The 19,612-nt window shown below is 40.5% G+C and overlaps 1 protein-coding gene across 4 annotated transcripts in view; it reads left to right on the plus strand.

Moving 5' to 3' along the window:
- Positions 1-4,975: 4,975 nt before the first annotated feature.
- CRACR2A (calcium release activated channel regulator 2A) overlaps positions 4,976-19,612 on the plus strand; it is a 61,461-nt gene continuing 46,824 nt past the window's right edge. For 3 of the 4 annotated variants that reach the window (XM_068181811.1, XM_068181809.1, XM_068181810.1), the window contains exons 1-3: positions 4,976-5,106; positions 14,647-14,885; positions 19,248-19,359. In XM_068181811.1, coding sequence (XP_068037912.1) covers positions 14,718-14,885; positions 19,248-19,359 — 280 coding nt within the window. In that variant the 5' untranslated portion in view covers positions 4,976-5,106; positions 14,647-14,717. Of the gene's footprint in view, positions 5,107-14,646; positions 14,886-19,247; positions 19,360-19,612 lie in introns of those variants that run through there. The other variant, XM_068181812.1, reaches the window with a different exon arrangement.

Here is a 19,612-nt window from a genome sequence, read left to right on the forward strand (position 1 = left end):
ACACTGGGCCCTGGGATCCCAGGAGACCTGTGTTGGAAGACCAGGACTGAGGGGATGATGAACTCCCAGCTGCCCCTGAACTTGTTCAAGAATAGCTGTTCAAGCTGGATGCACATAAATCTATGGAGTTTGACAGGATTAATCCCAGGATACTGATGGGACTGGACAAAGTTATCACAGGACCTCTTTGCATTATTTTTCTTCAGTGGTCTTGGAAGTCTGGAGAGGTCCCAGTCAATTGGAAGCTAACAATGTTTCAAGAAGGGTAAGAAGGAAGACCCTGGTAATGACAGACCTGCCAGTCTTACTTATCAGTTACTGGTAAAATTACAGAGAAGGTTTTTTTGAGAGACAATCCAGTCATTGATTATAGTGAGCACAGGTTCACAAGGGGAAGGTCCCACTTAACCAACTTAATTTCATTTCATTATAAGGTCACACACCTAATTGGCCAAGGGAAGCCAGTAAATGTGGAGTTTTGGAATTTTACCAAGCTTTTGATACTACTCTGAATCAACTGCCCTGCACAAAGACAGACAAATCCATAAGATGTTGGTTAAATGGGGTCATATCAGGCTGGCAGCCAGTCACCACCGGCATTCCCAAGGGCTCAATTTTACAGCCACTGCTCTTCCATGTTTTCATAAATGATCTGGACACAGGAATCAAATGTACAATAAGTAAGTTTGTCAATGATACTAAATTAGGAAGAGCTGTGGACTCCCTCGGGGGTAAAGAGGTGCTGCAGAGAGATCTGGAGAGATGAACCATCACTAACTGTATGAAAATTCAACTGAATTCTCCTCGTGGGACACAGTAATCCTGGTTATTCATACAAATTGGAGGATGAGAGACTGGAGAACAGCACTGTGGACAGGGACCTGAGGGACCCTGGCAAGTGGAATATGAGTCAGCAGTGCCCTGGCAGCCAGGAGGACCAAGTGTGTCCTGGGGTGCATCAGGCACAACATCACCAGCCAGGCAAGGGAGGGGAGGGGAGGGGATTGTCCTGCTCTGCTCTGCTCTGCTCTGCTCTGCTCTGCACTGGGGTGGCTTCACCTGGAGTGCTGGGGGCAGTTTTGGGTGCCACAATAAATGAAGGATATAAAGCTATTGGAGTATGTCCAGAGGAGGATGACAAAAGTGGTGACAGGTCTCAAAGGCAAGACCTAGGAGGAAGTGCCTGAGGTTGCCTTGGTTTGTTTAGCTTAGAGAAGGCCGGAGGGTGACCTCATCACAGTCTACAGCTTCCTGAAGGCAAGCAGTGGAGGGAAGGGGCTGATCTCCTCCCTCTGGTGACCAGCAACAGGACACAAGGAAATGCAGTGAAGCTGCACCAGGTAAGTTCAGATTAAACATTAGGCAAAGGTTCTTCACTGAGAAGGTGGTTGACCACTGGAACAGGCTCCCCAAGGAAACTGGTGATGGTACTAAACCTGTTAGAGTTCGAGCATCTGGATGATGCTCTTAGTTGTATAGCTTAGTTTTAGTTAGTCCTGTGGGGAGCAGGGATTTGGAGTTACTGATCATTATGTGACCCTTCCAACTTGAGATATTTTGTGATTCTAAGTCTATGGAACCTGATGGGATGCATCTCCAAGGGAGGGAGCTGGCTAGTGTGATGGTAAGTTCCCTTGGAGTGGAGGAGTGTCTCTGGCAGGATTGAGGGAGATGATCCTTCCCTTCTACTAAGCACTACAACATCTGAAGTGTTGTAGGCAGTCCTGGGTTTCCCAGTATGAGACATGGATGTACTGGAGTGAATCCAGAACACAGTTCCTAAAATGATTAAAGGATCGAAACACTTGAGAAGACACTGAGAGACTGTTTAGCCTCAAGGAAAGAAGGCCTGGGAGGGAGTTTTATCAATGAATATAAATCCTTTTCCAGTTGGACAAGGCCCTGGACAACCTGCCTCTGCTGTGACCATAAGGTTGGTTGGAATAGAGGACAGCCAGATTAATTCTGTAATTAAACCATGATTTTTAGAAAAGTCTTGCATTTACTTTTTATAGTGTAGCCCAATCAAACTCATACTGCACTGCAGGTGATGTGAGCATGAAGTCTAATGTATATCTCCTTTACTCCCTCAAGCAAGATTACTCTAGAGCTGATAAGCTGGAATATCTCCAGTTTTCCACCTGTCACTTAATGCAATTTCCATTTTGCTGTAAATTTCTGGTAAAGTTTACTGTAAATCTGCAAATTTCTTGCAGTATGTTTATGACTCCAGTTCTGTAACTTTTCCTCTGATCCTTGAGCATAAGGAAGGAAAACACGATTTTGAATGTTAGTATGAAATTCCCTCAGGGTGGTGCAATTTCATAGGCAATTAAAAGCTGCATTAGAGTGGAAAGACAAAATAGGCCTGTTACTGACAGCCTAAATGCAGAAGAAAATGACCCCTTGCATCCCAGCAGTATGATGGCTTTGCAGACTGAAATAAACACACATCACCCTGAATAAACTGTGAAATACAGCCTGTTTTATTTAAAGGGTGGTGGTTTTATTTTTATATTGCACTTGGCATTTCCTGATTTAAGAGCTGCAAGCTGTCTTCTGCCTACCACATGTTTCTGTTTGTAGTTCTGGCATTTGTATAACCCAGTGGTAGAAACTGTCATCCAGTTTCTAACTCACTGTACACTAAACATAGCAGTCAGAAGGATCCTAGCTCCAGACAATATGTTTTGTACACCAGTATTTTTCAAAATCTCCTGCTTTTAGTCCTTGAAGAAAATCAAGTTTATGTCTAGATTTCATAGAGGACAAATTTGGACCCATATAAAAGGGTTTTATTCTTTCAAGTATTCCATTTAGCACTGTAATTTGTATTGAAGTGCAATCTGTGTAAAGAAGTAGATTCATGCCTGTGTACATTTACTTTTGGGTTATTTTTTCTCTCTGCAGTTAGCATCACAGTATATGAATTTACTGCTTTTCAATCCACTTACTTCAGGAGAGAGATATGGTAATGAATTTGATTCTGGCTGTTCATGAAGAACAAGTTGTGGCTGCTCAAGACCATTAGGGTCTTTGTTTCTACCAGTTAGGGAATGGAATGCATATGAAGGTATATGATCAGAAACTGCTGAAAGAAATCACAGCAGTACATGAGTGCAACACAATCTGTAACTTTTTGCTATGAGAGAGAATAGAAACAGAGAGCAATAGACCATTTGTAGCTGGCTTTCTAAGGCTATACTCCAAAGTATTCACAGATATATATAAGAACAGCATTAGCTGTCCAGACAAGACCTAGAAAATTTCACTGACCAGCTCTTCCATTATTGCTTAGTAGGCCCCACAGTTTTCTTAGAGAAACTCAAAAGTCTAAACTGCCTCATACTGAATGGTAATGAAGAAAATAAATGACTGGTTGCAACAAGATACCTAAGCAGTCTTCAATTTTAAGATATATTCGCTGGAGTGTTAATCCATGAAAGTTACCACTAAGTCTGCAAATGCTATTTCAGTGAGCTTTTCTCCCCATGCATGCCACAAATTCTCTGCTTTTCTGAAACTTTCTATATGCTGTCTTCAGTTTCTTCACAAGCTTTTGAATTGTGTCTAGTACTTTGTGGCTGATAGTGTGCCTTCATTTCTCTGAAAGAGTCTTGTAAGATTGTCCACACCTTTAAAAGAAATGCATTTCTGTCTTTTACCCACTATTTTACTCGCTTAGCAAAAGCTTAAATAGAAAAGTTAGGCTGAGTCAAATCATTATGTGCAGAGCGTTATAGTATTTAGCAGGCTGATGATTTCATTATAAGTACCTGTGTGCCTGTTTTCACCCACAGTATATACAAGGCAGCTGCTGTGGTAAGCAAATTTCAAATATTTACTTTTTTTACAGAGCATGGATGTGAGCAGTAGCTGTGAAGTAGCACTTTGCTGCATGCTAAATCCACACTCAAGCTTGCCTTGTTCGAGCCTACAGTCAATTGTTGTAATGAGTGAAGTAATACTTCCCTTTGCAGAAGCCATCCTAGTTAAAAGCACATAATCAACTCTATGTTCAATAACTGTATTAAATTATTATTGTAGTGCTTTGTAAGTAGTTTTATCGGGCTTATGTATGTGTCTGTATTTGGCAGACTACCTGCTGGTCTTCCTCATGTTCCCCCTTGTAGCTGCAAGATTTACAGTTTACCCAAGCTCTGGGATTGTAGCTTACTCTAGGGAGATAAGCCTGAAGGGTTTCAGGCTGATCAGGAAAGAGGGATTGGGAAGGCAAGTAGGAGTGCTTGTACATTGTGAAAAGGAGTGCCTCGGATGCGTGAAGCTTTACCTTGGGACAGCTGTTGAACCCGAGGACAGTGTAGATAAGGACATGAGAACAGATAGTGCAGTTGATGCCACAGATGTGTCTGCAACCAAATAATCTGATTGAGAAGAGGAAGGTGAAGCCTTCTTTGGCCACTGTGCCTGAGAAGCTCTTCTGCAGTTGGGAGACCTTACAGTGATGGGAATAACGTTGAAGTTTTTTCTCTTCTTTTGGGACTACTTGGAAAATCTGATCCCAGAAGGGGGTGTTTTTCAAAATTTACTTTGGGCTAAGTGAAATCTTTGAATCAAATGTGAACCAATTCTGTCTCCCACTGCCACCTTCTGCAAATAGAACTTGAAGAGTTGAGATGGCAAGGTGGGGAGATCCTAGTAGGTCCATTTGGACTGGTCACCGCCCTAGGACCTTGCTGTGGATGAGCGTTCTGGTGTCTTCCCAAACCCTCCTGCCCTGACCCGCTTAGGTTTCCCGTACCCTTACCCTGGAAAACCATCCCGTACGCAGTCCTGGCTACAAGAGAGACCAGGGAAGGCTCACCCTCCTCGCCTTCCCCTGGCTCTCTGATCTCGCCGAGGGCGAGTCGCTCCCGCTCAAGGTGAGGTGAGACCGGGCGGGGCAACCGGGCTCCGGCTGCAGGTAGAGAGAGAAGGAGAGAGGCCAGGCCGGCCGTCCCGCCCCTGGGGCGCAGCCCGCCTCGCCCGATTATGTCACCCGTGCTCAAAACAAAGTTAGGAAAGTGGTTTCAGCCTTTCCGCGGTCTCGCTTCCAGCCCGGGGAGCGCCGGCCGGGCCAGCCCGAGGGGCCGGCGCCTGCAGCAGGTGAGTCGGGGCGGCATCGCGGCCCGGAGGAGCCGGGGCAGGGGACGGCGAGGTCCGTGCCCGGCCGGACCGCTCTCCCGGCGGGGAGGCACCCGCGGCCGCCGCTTCGCCGTGCCCTGCAGAGAGAGCCCCGGTGTCCCCAGCGAGCCCCGCTCTGTCGCAAGCCGCGCTTCCTGCGCGGTGTCCGCGGGCGCGGGGCCCGGCGGGCTCCGGCAGCCGGCACGGAACGCGCTCTGTCGCCGAGGGCAGCGCCGGCCCGGCAAGGTGCCGGGGGCGGGGGGCTGCCCTTGGCTGTCCCTCCGCTCGCTGCCAGGCTGGAAGGTGGCAGGAAGGTGGCTGGAAGCGGCCGCCAGCAGGCTGGTGCAGCCCCCGCAGCGCCGGCTGCGGCGCGAACGCCCGCACGGCGACGGAGCCAACTCCGCCGTGGGGCCGGGGCTGGCGTGGGGAGCGACAGCTCGGTGCCGGGGCTGCGACTGTCGTGACTCCTCCCACACGCGGAATGTTTCCCAAAGGAGGTGCCCAAAAGGGCCGGCGGCGGGCAGTCGTGGTGCAGGCGCTCCCGCCGTGCCTCGTGCAGCTCCGTGCCGAGGCTGTCAGAGGGAAATCCCTGCATGGCCTGGCCTCCTCAGGAGCTGCCCCGCTGGTTTTTGCTTCCCTGCAGATACAGAAGATGATTGGGTTTGTGGCTGGTGGCTGCCTTCAGGCTCACCAAATGCTTGTTGAAGAAGGCAGTGCTGTTCCGGGTGGTTGTAGAGATGATTCCTGTGTCCCCCTGCAATACTTTGGTGTCACTCTTACTCTGCTGTAGCACTTAATGTGATCTCTGATTTCATTTTCTGTCTTGATACTGAAGGCTTATGCTGACTGTAAATGACAGTTATGAAAGAAACGTGCTGCTACCAGGATAATAGATTTCTTCATATACACCAGTAGACAGATTATTACTGCACGTGGGTAGTGTCACAATTGGGAGAATGGTAAAATCCCTCTGGAACACGTTGGCTAATTTAATGTGCTCTTCTGTTTTCTTAGTTGCAACTTTGTGGTTTTCAACAGTAGTTTTCAGCTTAGTTTCGCTTTTCTTTTTAGAATAAGTGAATTATTCTGATGCATGGGTAAAAATTTATTGGTTTTCTGTGGGTTGTTCTAAGAACTCTGGTCCCCATATTTGAGCTTCAGTAATTGCACAGATCAGATTACACCCCAAAAGTACAAGAGTGAAAATTAAATGTTGATCTTCTCTAAACTAGATCCTCATCTTTTATGAAATTGAGAAAAGAACTCAAAAGTCAGAGTCAGAAGTACAAAAAGGAAGATACATTTCTGTGAATGGATTAAGTAGCAAACGAGATTTAGGGCAGTAATACTTTACAGTGTCATGGTCTGCCAGCTCTCAGAGACTTAAGCTCACTGCTGCTGAAATGAATGAGGTGTGTTTGGGTCCTCGTGAACTCTCTCTGCCCCCACCACCACCCTTTCCTCTTATCTTGTGGTGGACTGCAAGATAACAGTAAAACAAGTAGCAGAAATAAATGCACTGAAGAGCACCACTCTACAAGCTTTGTTTGTGGTTTCTTCAAACCACAGGATGAATGTGCTGCTTCTAACAGGTCTCTCTTTTCTCCCATTTCTGTTCATTGACAAATGATATGTGATCATGATTTTTAGGTGGCTAAATGGTGGGTAAATGGAGGAGTAAAGAGTAGTGGTCTTCCCTGATTCAATCTCTACCATTTGCTAATTTGCAGTCTAAATATATATGTGAACATATAGTCCCAACATGTAAGTTTGGAGTAACACATCTATTTTATTTTTTAAATTTTAATTCTCATGTTGAGAAATATGCTGAGAAATATTTATCATGTTGAGAAATAGCATATAGGGTTTTATTTCTCATGTTGAAAAATGCAGATTTAGTCAGTTCAAGTTAAACCTGATGTAAAAACATAATTGATTCCACTGTTCATGACCTAATTCATGCAGAGGCAACAGGGTGTCTGTGTCTGATTGAAACTGAGTTTAAAGATTTTGGACTTACCTTATTCTTTAGTCTCACAGAGGGGGTGTCAAGGAAAAGAGAAGGGTCTTACTGGGGAACTTCCATTAACTGAAGAGCAGCATAAATGAAGTCAGGGATCCTGCACAACTGTAAAGATAACTTTCAGAGCAATTGGATCACAGAGAAAGGGGAAGCTGTATGTCTATTCAAAAGCAGTAGTGAATTAAAATCCAATTTAGAATCTGTAATGATGCATTTTTAATTGTTTGCATACTGAGACTTTTTTGTAGAACTGAACAGGATGAAGTACACCAAGCCTCCTAATCAAACATAGATATGTGGATTTGTTTATATGTGTTTCCAAGGCCTTGGAAGTGAGCTGAGCAGAGCAGATAGCATGAAGGTTATCTTGTTCTGCATATAGGAAAATATGACTCTTTTAGTATCATTTTTTACCATTACTTTTTGTGGTGGAAAACCAGTGGACTAGCAAACTAAATATTCTTGTGCCTCACTGACATGTTCTTGCCCCATAATACCTGTCCCACTGACTCAAGTGAAGGTATTTTCCAAAGGCAAGTTATTGGTTTTAGAAGTTCTGAAAGTTTTGAAGCCAATAATTTGTGCCAAGGTGGCTTCAAACCAAGTGCCAAATAACTAAGGAAACACTTGAAATATGTCTCTCTGTCTTCTAGCGGAATCAGCATTGACTTGGGTCCTCTAAGGTCTGTGGCAGTGTAGATTGAAATTTTACACTAACATTTTTTTCCATGAAAAATGATTCTTATTTGAAGAGAATATTTAATTTGCATCTCAAAATTCTTTGACTTAGGTTAAAGATGTAACATTCCTTGAAAAACGAGAAATAGTGTATTTTAGACTTCAAGCCAAATTGTTGTTGGTTTTCAGGCAGATAAAATGTTTTGATTTTTTTTCAGAAGTTAAATTTTTAGAAGGGCTTTTAGAGGAGGCAGAATATTTCAAGGTTTTTTTGTGAAAATGGTGTACTTTAAAGATGTTCTTGTCAACCTGATTTCACCAGCTGAAAGTATCTCCATTTAGCAGTGAGTCATTAGGAAAACCTGAAAGATAAGAAAATTAAAAGGGGTATATACTATTTAACTTAAACCTTTTCCAGATCTTTGCACTTCAGGGGGAGGGGGTTACCAGTGCAAATAATTTGTCTACAAATGGAACAGCTCATGTGAATTGGTGATATCTCCTGCCAGAACGTCATGTTACACCACTTACTAATATAATGCTGTTATCAATATAGTTAATCACATTTAATTTCAGTACTTGGAACAATGCAGCACAATAAATTATGCTTAGAGGCTTTTTCCAACATAAATGATTCTGTGATTCTTTGCAGTCAGATGGACTCAGCCCAGTTTTGCCTTTACAACATTTAGAATGTGTTGCATATGTTGTAAGATGCTCCTTAACAGTAGGAGCAGTAGGAGTAGTTTTTACATCCCTGAATTAACAAATGATTTTTTAGAAATAAGTTAAAATAATGGTAGGGTAGTTCTACATAGTTCTGTGATAGTTCTAATACAGGTTCTGTAAGTGCTAGTGTCTGTCCAGTTTACATGCAGACATTTATAAAACCTCATGCTGCAGCCACAAATGTTAACCAGAGTTTTAGCCCAAAACAGGTAACTGGCTGAGCTGTATTTGTATGCAGTTATGATTTATTGGTAATTTAGAGAGATAAAGACAGTGAGGTGAGGAAAACACCCACTCAGATACTCATGCACACTTGTACCACCATCCTGCTCAGGTATTGCGCAGGTCAGCAGTTTCTGAAGACACAAGGTTCTTGCAGCCAGCAGGCAGGTGAGGAACAAGAGGTGGGGAGAAGAGTTCTTAGAACCAGTTTTCTTGAATAAGATGGAAAGAGCAGAAGGAGGAAGAGGAGACAACGGGTCCTTAAGCCTGCAGAGACTACAGGCAGGGTGCTCTCAGTTCTGATGATCTTGTGATTTTTCTCCAACAGTGATTTCCATGATGGCTGCCCCTAAATTCAGTGTCCCTCCATAAGAAGTTTGCATTTCCAGGCAGCTCTTAGCTTTTGACTTCTTAAATACATTAAAAAGGAAGCATCCAAAGCAATGACGCAAGAGGAAAAGCTGTATTTCTGTTAAAGTCATTATCTAGAGTAGCTTTAATTCTCAAGGATCCTAGCAGCACTTAGCAGGCCCATTTTAACTTAATCCTGCCTTTTCAGTATGGACCCCTAAGAACTGCTTAGATTTAGGCAATGAGCATCCTGTTAGTTGTTTTTCATTAGTGGTTTCATATTGAAGAGCAGGATGGTGAATAAATGAATTTGCCTGTTTACGCTGGGCATCTGAATTTTAATACATGGATAGTTATATTTACTACTTCTACAGAAGCCATCAAGAAGCCAGGCAGGAGATCTTTTATATTCCTCTTCTTCTGGGGAAGCTGGCCTTTGGGAGGAGAAATTTCTTACAAGCCAAGTGAAAACTAGTTGCTGATATGCAAATGTTAAAAATAAAAGTTTAATGAAGATACGTTCACCAGTAGGAGTTGGAATTCTGCATCATAGTGCACAGAATTGATGTGGTTTGTTTCTTTCCCCAACATGTGTATTTGTGGATTCATCTAGGGACAAATGCCCAGTGGGGAGCAAGTGGTCTCTGTCCAGAGACTTTGGCTGTCTGTTTTGGAATCCTTAATCACTTCAAGCATATTTTCTGGTTTTCTCCTGTTTCACAGTTCATATTGTTGAGACACTGCTTCAGAAATATAATCTGCATTTTTATCCTTCTTGTTTAGATTTAAGGTTTGTTTGTTTTATTTTTTGTTTTTGTTTTTTTCCTTAACAAGTAATCTTCTGAAAAGGAGAAATTTCATTTATATGACTCTGGTGTATGTTTAACACACAATATATTCTCCCAGGTCTTTTTTCTCCTTGACTTCTGCTGAGCTCCCTTACCTTGAAATAAATTGTAAGTAATTTTTAAAGCCTTGTTGTGGTATAAATGAAGCTTTAAGCTTGCAGATAGCAAAGTAGGTGATCCTAACGGTTCCCTTAATCTTTAAAAGCTAATCAGGTCTGGCTGGAGAGTTTCTGTTAAGACTGAATCCAAACAGTCTGTCAAGATTGATTCTAAACAGAATTTGGTTCTCCCACACAAGTCTACTTAGATGAAAGAAATTTCTACATAACTTAGTTGTTTCCTTTCACAGGCCAGTGGATGTAGAATTCTTCTTTTTGTCTCTGCCTTTGCTACTCCCCTGAAATTATTCTCATGACACATTCCTTTCAGACTATGTTCTTGTGGTCCTTCACAGGAACTCCAGCCTGCCTCAGATCTCTCCCTCAGGAGTTAAACTCCTCACGCCCACTCCATGGTGTACAATCTCCTAAGATGAAGAGTCATGAGAGATTGTGTATATCGTAAGAGAAGTGAATTCAGGCTGTGTGGAAGAGGCTTTGATGATACACTTCATCACAAGATTTTCTAACTTGCACATTTTTACTTGAAAAGCCAAAACTGGAGGAATCAATGTCCCCTTTTTTTCATCCAGTTGTGTCTAGGTGTCCATATGGTTAGGCCAAGGTTTATAATGCTTCCAGGAGAGCTTAAAGGTTAATTGTCTTAGTCATAATTGAGGAAAACCAGCTATTTTCTTGAGCACACAACTTTGTATTTCTGCTAATTGTTTTAAAGTGTGGGACCCGAATTTTTACTTTGGATGGTCATAAAATCTTTTTTAAGTGTCTAGAAGTAACACTGAAGTCCACTGATCTAGTCATATTTCTCAGGAGTGATCTCCTCTGCCATTATTTGCAGATTTGTGTTTGGTCTGTTCTTCCTTGATGACAGAACCGCACTGCCTTTGCAGCCACAGGTTCAGTGCTCCACCTTCTTTATCCTTGGGTGGGTTTTCATGTCTAGCTTGTCTGACATGTTTGCTTCTTGTGGATTGTATTATGTGCAGGGGGAGCATATTTCTCCAATCCTGTACCTAGAAAACTTCTATGTACTTGAGCTTGGTTATTGTGCTCTCTTTGGTCTTAGCAGTCCCATTCCTCTGTCATTCTCTGTAGGTCCTGCTTTTTTTTTTTTTTTTTTTTTTTTTGATTCTTCCTTGATGGACTGCTTGGGCTGAATTAAATTAAATAAACTATAACTTTCCAGTTGAAATTGAAAGGATTCTACAGCAGAATTCAGTGTCTAACTGGATGAATACTTGTTCAAAAGCAGAGCAGAGCAATTGGGAGCAGAATAACTTACTTGTAGTGATGCATTTTAGCTTTAGGAGCTTTTCAGCACAATGCTGAATAACTAACTTTGATAACTAACTCTGACATGAAGTTATTTCTGAAGAGTTCCCTGTTCATGTGTCAGGCATGCTACACTGCAGCTATGGGTTATTTTAACAAAGATCATTTGGTTGTAGGAAATAAATATTTCTTGTAGAAGAAGTATGCAATCTATTTTTTATTTTGTAGTGTTTGTGAGATGTGTTCTCTCTTGTAACAGCGTTTTGGATAAATCCAAAGTGACCTTGGTATTAAATAAGCTTACGATATTTTTCAGCTGATATGTTTTGAAGTGTGGTGCAGAAAATTTGTACCTGTAGACACATGCTAAGAAAAATATTTCACTGAAACCTAAAACCAGAAGAGATATGAGGGCAGGCAATTAACTATCACAGTTAGGGAGAACGGGGCTGTCACACATCGTGACTTGTGAAATCTATGGCTCAACATTGCTCTGTACTTCTAGAGTTTGGTGATTTGCAGTAGACCTGGTTGGAAATGATGAAAATGCCTTTTGGACTATTAACAGTGATCTGCCTTTTGCAGACCTATCAAAAATTTACCTCATGATTAATGGACAGAAACCTTGTGAATCACACGTCCTTGTTTAGTATTTGGAGCTATGCTTGTTTGCATCAGATCATGATATGACCTATTTTGCATAGTGAAGTGTGTTTGTAGCTAAAAGAATGGAAATTAAAGGTCTTAATAGAATTGATTTTGTAAGCCATTCATTTTCTAAAGGAGATGGATGAGTGAGTGGAACTACCTATTTTATTTGAAACTGGCTTTGAGGTAATTACTGAGTGCTGATTCAGTAATGTGGGACAAATTGCAGTTTTAATCTTTCATGTTATTACCAGCATTTGCAACATATCAGGGCACTGTAGGAATTATGATGAATTCTATCAGCTTTAGAAGCTGCCATAAGGATTAAGAATTTTTGCAGATGCTCTAATTTAATTTTCTGCTGTATTGAAGACACTTGCTGTGTAGCAAGTTTTTATGATGTGTATAAAAGGTGGGGCAACTTATGAGAAGGTGAGGCTCTCATGATGCACGTAATTTGATTTTGTGGTATGGAAATATTTAGAAAGCATGGTGATGTTTGCTGAATTGTAGTGTTTGCTAACTGCAAACAACTTTATCAAAGTGTATATAGTGCCTTTTGTTCCACCATTTTTAATCTGTTTCTGTATTTCTGTTCTTTCACTTGCAATGGGCTATTTATTCCTTGCATAGTTTTTCTTTTTTCCTAAGGAAGTCTAATGGAATGTGCAGAGGCAGGCACTAGCAGCACTTACTATCTTGATTAGCTTGGCCTGTTCCTGAAGTTGTGGCCTTCTGTGAAATGGTTGAAATAAAAAATTAAAAAAAAACACCGAAAACCATTTTGATTGTGGGTCAGATCTTGTTAAGACTGTCTTTAAGCTGTGCTTGTCCCAGTGATTTTTGGTGTTTTGAAGCTAGTATCATTGCTAAGTGGAAACTGATGGTCTGGTTTGTTACCTCATACACTGGTTGGTGTCAGCCAGGAGTGAGCTGTATTGATGTAATGGAGGTTCAGGTGTGTAAAAGCAGTCTGAAGGGAGAATTTTATCCAGACTATTATACCAGTGTAGTTTGATTGTGGCTTTCCACCTGATCCACTTGAGGGTGCCTATATACAGTGAGAGCAAAGATTCATCTGGCTCATATACTGTTTTTAAGACTGTTGTTGGAAACATCATGAAAGAATTTAAGAAACAGGGCAATTATGGAGCACTCTTTTCCTTTGTGTATGTTCCCAGCTACTGAATGTTGGTCAGACTTTCTGAGCTATAAATTTTCCTCATAAGAGATTACAGCTGTTTAGGCAGCTGTATTAGGCAAAACCCCCTTGTTATGTGCGACCAGAATTCCCTGTGACAGCATTTTCTAGCCTTGTTAATTATATAGGACTGCTGGCGTGGTTGCTCTGGCAGGCTTTGGTGCCTCTTGGGGTGTAGAGTGTGACTTGCCCCAGCAGAGGTCTTGGGGTTTATAAGGCATCCCTGACAGCTATACATTAAAATTCAAGCAAGACCCATTCTGAGGGAGGAGTTTCCTAAGGTGGCATGATACTGTGTGGTTTAGACATCTCTTGGCTTCTCTCAGAGTGTTTTTTCTTCTACTGCTTGTAATGCTGCTTAGGAAGATTCTGACAGGTTCTTTGGCCATGTAGCCAAAGTTATTTCAGTTCTGGAAAGTATTTGAACAAGAGTCCTCGGATGATTGGAGTGATAAAAGAGAGGAGGGAGGGAGAGGAAAATTACCTATGTTTGCAGATTTTTTCAAATGGTTTCAGAGGGGCTGAATGATTTGCTCACCAAAACCTTAGTTTGTTTTGAGGTCAATGGCCTGTTTGCTGTAAATTTACACTTATGTGCAATGTGGGAAGTCCAGCTGCCTGGCCCATGGCTATCAGAGAAATCACTTTGTCATGGGAAGCTGTGTGAGTTCTGTGAAGATGAACACATCTTAGAAGATGCTGTGTTCCAAGAGTGCCAGGTGTGAACTTAAGCATAAAGTAAAAAAGGCTGAGTTGCTCTATGTGATCAGAGCCTTTTCACCTTAAGAAGCTGCATAGACAATCCTAAGGTCTTGTTTCCTTATATTCTACCTTCACATCCATGCAGTGCTGAGGTCTTTGCTCTGAAGACATCATAAGTTCCATATTTAAACAATTTTCACTTGCCTTTGTGGGGCTGTTCCAGATTGTGCCAGTCATACTGGATCAGAATCAAGCTATATTCTCTTATATTAGTCAAACACCTTAAAAATTCTTCTTTTGGTTAAAAATTTTCAGACAAATTTTTGTCTACTTTAGGCAGACCTACTTAGATAAGAAGTACAAATTCAAGACAAATGTATGAAGTCAAGTTGTAGCAACTTTAAGTTACTCTTGCCTTTACCTGTATTTCTTGTGTTTTCTTGTTTGTATTGATTGATTGTCCATATTTCTTGTCAAACTGGCTGATTTTGCTTTGAGATTCCATTTCAGAGCTAGTTTTGTCTTCTCCTTTCCTCAGACTCCTCCTTCCTTGTTCATCATTCCATTTGCAATGTCTTTAGTTCAGCCCATCAAGGGTAAGCTTTTTCAAAAAGCTTTTTCTTCTTCTATGATTTGGTGCCTAATTAAAGAGATGGTTGCTAAGAGATTGTGGAAAGCATCATTAAGAGGGTCTGATTTGCTTTTTTCCTTACTTTTTTCCATGCACAGCTTTCAGACCAGAATTTATGGGTAAATGGGATAGCAGCATCCCAGGATATTCCTGAGCTGAGATTGTAACCATGGACAGAATAAAAGGAGACTACATCAGTCCTGTGCAACCAGGAGATGCAGAGAGGAGCAGGACTGGAGAACAAGACCCAGAACTAACTGTGCTGGGAAAGGCACAAGAGTTCTTTCAGATTTGTGATCTGGAAGGCAAAGGCTTCGTCACTCGTCAGGACATGCAGGTAAAACAAAATTGGTTATGTGAAAGGCACAATGAAAGAAGCTCCTAAAGCCCTTAATGATTTGAGACGGATTAATTTAGAGTTAAAAATGTCAACACCCTTCTCATAACTTTAAAGAGATATGTGGGATTTAAAATAATATCTTTGAAGTCTTACATAATGCTTGCATTTTTTTTCTCACAGACAAAGCAGCAAAAAAGTGGAAAATCAAAGTAAGTTAAGTTTAAAAAAAAGCCCCAGAAATTCAATTCTATTCTCGTTGAAAACATCGAAACACCATTAAATTCATTATGTTGTGAGTTGCCACAGTGTCAGGAGTGTATTCAGTCTGCCAATTTTATAATTTTTTTTCAGCAAAATTGTGTAAATAAAGTCTTTCACTGTGACTTCACTGTCAGACAATGGTGAACTCTCAGCTGGATCATGTATATATGTAGGAAGTACAGAAGAACAGTGTTTTTAGCATTATTCAGTGTTGGCAGGAATCTTAGGAAATTGTGCTTAATTTGTTTGAGGGCCCCAAATCTGATTTGCTGAATATGCTGATGAGAAAAAGCAACTATATATAACAAAAGCTTTTGAAAATGTGACTGTGGCACATTGCAGAAGTGATAAGATGATTTATGTGGCAGAGAACAGGAATGTACTCATGCTTGTCATGCAAAGCATAATTTGTGTTAATCCATTTCTACTTCAGTACTTATGGATGAAACAGAACTGAAGAGCAGAAGCAAAACAAATTCATCATGATCTACTACTAAAGAAAACATCTAATAGAAAATTTAAAAACTTTCCCTGTCCTCAGAAACAAAGATGTCTGTATGCATAAAAACACAGTTGAAACAACTTTAACTACCTATTTTGGAAAACCAAAACCCTCCTAAGTAAACCGCTCAGTTTACTTGCTCTCAAGAGATTTCTTCACAGTTGTGTGTTGCTGAGTTTTCTGATGACCTCTGTAAATTATGCAGAGCTGAAAAAAGAGAGGAATGTGGATGCTTGCTCTGCTGTAGGCTTTGCCAATCTACATTATTTCACTGAAGTAACTGAATTCAAAAAACCAAACATATTTCCAGTGTAGTTTTTGGTAAATCCAAAGCCACAGAAAGTTTAATGGATTACAATTTTACAGTCTTTCTAAAAACTGAATGACATAGATTTTTACCTAATGGAAAACTGATATATTTATGCGTATGTATACATATATACAAAGTTCTAATACTTGTTTTTGCAAGGAATGTAAAGTTATTTGTTTCTGTTTGATTCTAGGTTTATGCTTAGAGTGCTGCTAAATTTATACTTCAGGTTCTAAAACAGATGTTGCAAATGATGCAATAGAAATAGTGTTGCAAAGAACAAATAGAATTCTATTTCATTCTTCTATTTCATCATGAGTGTTTGTTTGCTATATCTGAAAACTTCATCTCTGTATGTAAGTGTATGTAAGTTGTTTAATACAGAAATAAAGGTGCTCAGGACATTTGATATGGTGTTTCTTTATACTTGATTTTATTTCCTGCATTTTTCATGATGTTTTCTCCCTATAAGAAAAACAAAATTCAATAAAATAAATCAGTTTTTTCCTTAAAAGGTACTAAGTGTTGATCACTTTTGCATTGTGCTGTATTTGGTAGGTCTGTATTACTTATCATTCCTGAAGCTTGTCTTCAAATATAGGATGTTAATGCTAAGCTTTTTAATCCTTAGGCATGGGATACAAGGCATGATTTCAACAGAGAGTTCTAAGTATCTGAAATTCAGTTAATCTTGATGGAAAAAGTCTTGCAGTGTTTTCTTTTGAGTCTTATAACAGTAACGACACTAAAGATTTACTCCTCCTTGATTATATGATGTTGTTTATTGTGAGAGGATGTTAATAGCTGGAGGTTTTTTAAATTTTTCATTCTGTTTCCAAACACCAAATTTACCTAACTTTCAAACCAGCAAGAGGTTTTCTGAAATGGCAAGAAAGAAAATTCTACCCTAGACTTGAAACCACAGTTTCATCTGTTGGTCCTTGAGGTTATAATGAATAATGAGAATTAGTGCTGTAAAATGTTTTGTTCTAATGTGCATGGGAGGATTGGATTCAGATTTTGCTCTTAGCTATTTGACTTCTGTCCTTGTATTTAGCTGAGTAAAAGCGTGGTATTTTGAGAGAATTAAGCACAGATATTGTGAAACCACAGAGCACTTTTGGTGGCAGTGCAGACAGCTTCTTTTGAAGCTCCAGTGGTATCTTTAATATGTTTTGTTTTCTTTTCTTTTAAAAATTTTAGGAGCCTCATATTGAAAGGGCCTGTACATTTTTACAGTAAGCTTGAAATGAGCAAATAAACAAAAACACATCTATGAGACCAATAACATTTTTTTTCCCTAGCCACAAACCACCTTAATTTTTTTATTAAGAAAAAACCCAAGAGGTTGGGTAATTATTGACTTAATCTTAGTAAGCGTGTCCCAGCTCATAAAAGTCTGCAAATTATCTGGAAGGAATTTAATGGAGCCAAAATGTTGGTACATTCCTTAGAATCTTCTATTTTCATACCTTTTTCTCCCCCCCCCTTCCCCCCAAGAAAACCCAAGTAGTTGTGGTGTTTTTTACTGTAAATTTAGTGTAATTCTCACCAGAATTTGGGTGCTGCATTAGGGCACTGCAGCTGTGGTTGGAGAAGCCCATACTTGTCAATCATGTTTGCAGCAAGACCCCCAGGCCATTGCACTGGAATAGCAGCTGGGTCTTGGTTTTTGGGACGGTCAAATTGGGTCCTCCTTCAGCAGGTCCCAAAGATTTGGTGGGAAGAGTGCAGTTTCTGTTTTTCTGAATGTAAAAAGAGTAAATTGTTTGAAGCACCTTCTCCATCATCAGTGCAGTGTTGGCTGTAAGAATTTTACAGAAGAAGCTGATTTTAAAAGGTTTCCCTTTAGATCTTAAAGATTGAAATCCAAACTTTGGGAAGATGGGTGTGTTTAAGTAAGAAACTGAAGAGAGGTGTATCACTGATGAAAAAAGTAATTTAAACTGAGTATACATCAAATTTCCCTAGGTTTTATTTTTGGAAGCAGGCAACAATACACAACTAATCCTGCTCAGAAATCCGTTTGTGACTATCCCAGGTAGTTCTGTGCTGTATAGTCTCTGTTGCTTTCACTTCTCAGGACCACCTTGGAATTCCTTTTACCACTCTTCCATTTAACCCATACAGTTCATAAAGCATACCCTAAACCCTTTGTGGCAACCAGGGAACTCCTGGTTATTGCCCTCAGCCAATTCTTACCTTGCCTATATGGCTTAGATTATTGAATAGTGGTTTCTGCTGTTTTGGATTGCAGGAGAAACATTTTTTGGCCCTAAATCCCTCCCCCACAGTGGAACAGATCAACACTTTTAATCTAATGAACTTTATCAACCTACTAGCTTGCAGTTTTAATATGTTGTATATACAACAGGAGTTTGGGGGGATTAAAATGTTAATTAATACAGCAGAGGAGTGAACCAGTGTGCATTTATATTGCTTCTTAAGGAAGCAATACCTTGAGGAAAGGTTTTAATTTTCCTAGTGCTGTCTCCCTGTGGAAATGCTGGTTATTGGGGTTGTTTGCCACTCCAGTTTCTTCCTGTTTCTGGGAATCTGTCTACACTGTTAAAAGGATTAGAGCAAAACCATTAGAGTCAGTTTTACAGAATTCTACTGTTTTATGCCTGTCTTTAGATTATCAGGAGAAAATATGTGATATTTGTGCTGGTTTTATGCAGCTGTGTCTTTTTTTGTGTGAGCATGCTGCATTGCCAAAGTAGACGGTCGTGAACTCCATTGCACTCATTGTGAAGCAACAAGGTTTGGTCCTTAGACCATGATGCTTTCTTAGCTTTGTTTTATTTACTGATTTATTTATGTACACTTTTTGAATCAGCTTGAATTAGGACAGTATATTCTCTATAGCGTAGTCATCTAGAGAGTCTCTTGCTTGACTTTATGATGTGGAAGGAACTAGTTGTACAATTCTGCTGCCAAGTTTGTCCAGTAGCCTGATAACCAAGGCTTTTCACCAAGCCATCATAATCAAGCCATTTCACCAGGAGACTGAGACTCCACCTCAAGTTCTTCCCCTTCCCTGTGTGATTGGAATTTGTGGCACCAGGCAGTTGTTCTCCTGGTGATGTCATAATGGATTCATAAAGGCAAATAAAGAAGTCATTAAAGCAAATGTCCCTCACTTGGTCTGGTTTTGCTCTGTAACTGGATTTTCACTCGGGGAAGCAAAGGACCTATCCTGCTGTGCTATGGATGTTTTATAGAACCCAGTCTTCCTCTTATCCTGTAGTAATGGATAAAGTTGCTGCATGTTTTGTCATTACAGAGACTGCATCCTGAGTTACCTCTTAGCCTGGAAGAACTTGAAAAAGTTTTTGTTACATTGGACGCTGATGGCAATGGCTCACTTACACCAAAGGAGTTCATCACAGGATTCAGTGAGTTTTGGAAAGCATGTCTCCTCTTTTGAGCTTTATTCATGTTCTCTACTCTCCACATCAATCAAGAAGAACTTTTTGTTAACAGGACACTTAATACTGCACACAGGGTGTCAGACTGTTCCCTAAATATAGCAGATAATATGTAGCAGAGGAAGAAGTGGTCAAATTATGTGAATAAATAGACAAAGGGCTCGAGGGTCTTTCTCTTCTGTATAAAATGACAAGCCATGACACGATATGAAAAAATGAT

The sequence above is a fragment of the Anomalospiza imberbis genome, chromosome 2, assembly GCF_031753505.1.
Source record: "Anomalospiza imberbis isolate Cuckoo-Finch-1a 21T00152 chromosome 2, ASM3175350v1, whole genome shotgun sequence".
In the NCBI taxonomy this organism is placed as follows: domain Eukaryota; kingdom Metazoa; phylum Chordata; class Aves; order Passeriformes; family Viduidae; genus Anomalospiza; species Anomalospiza imberbis.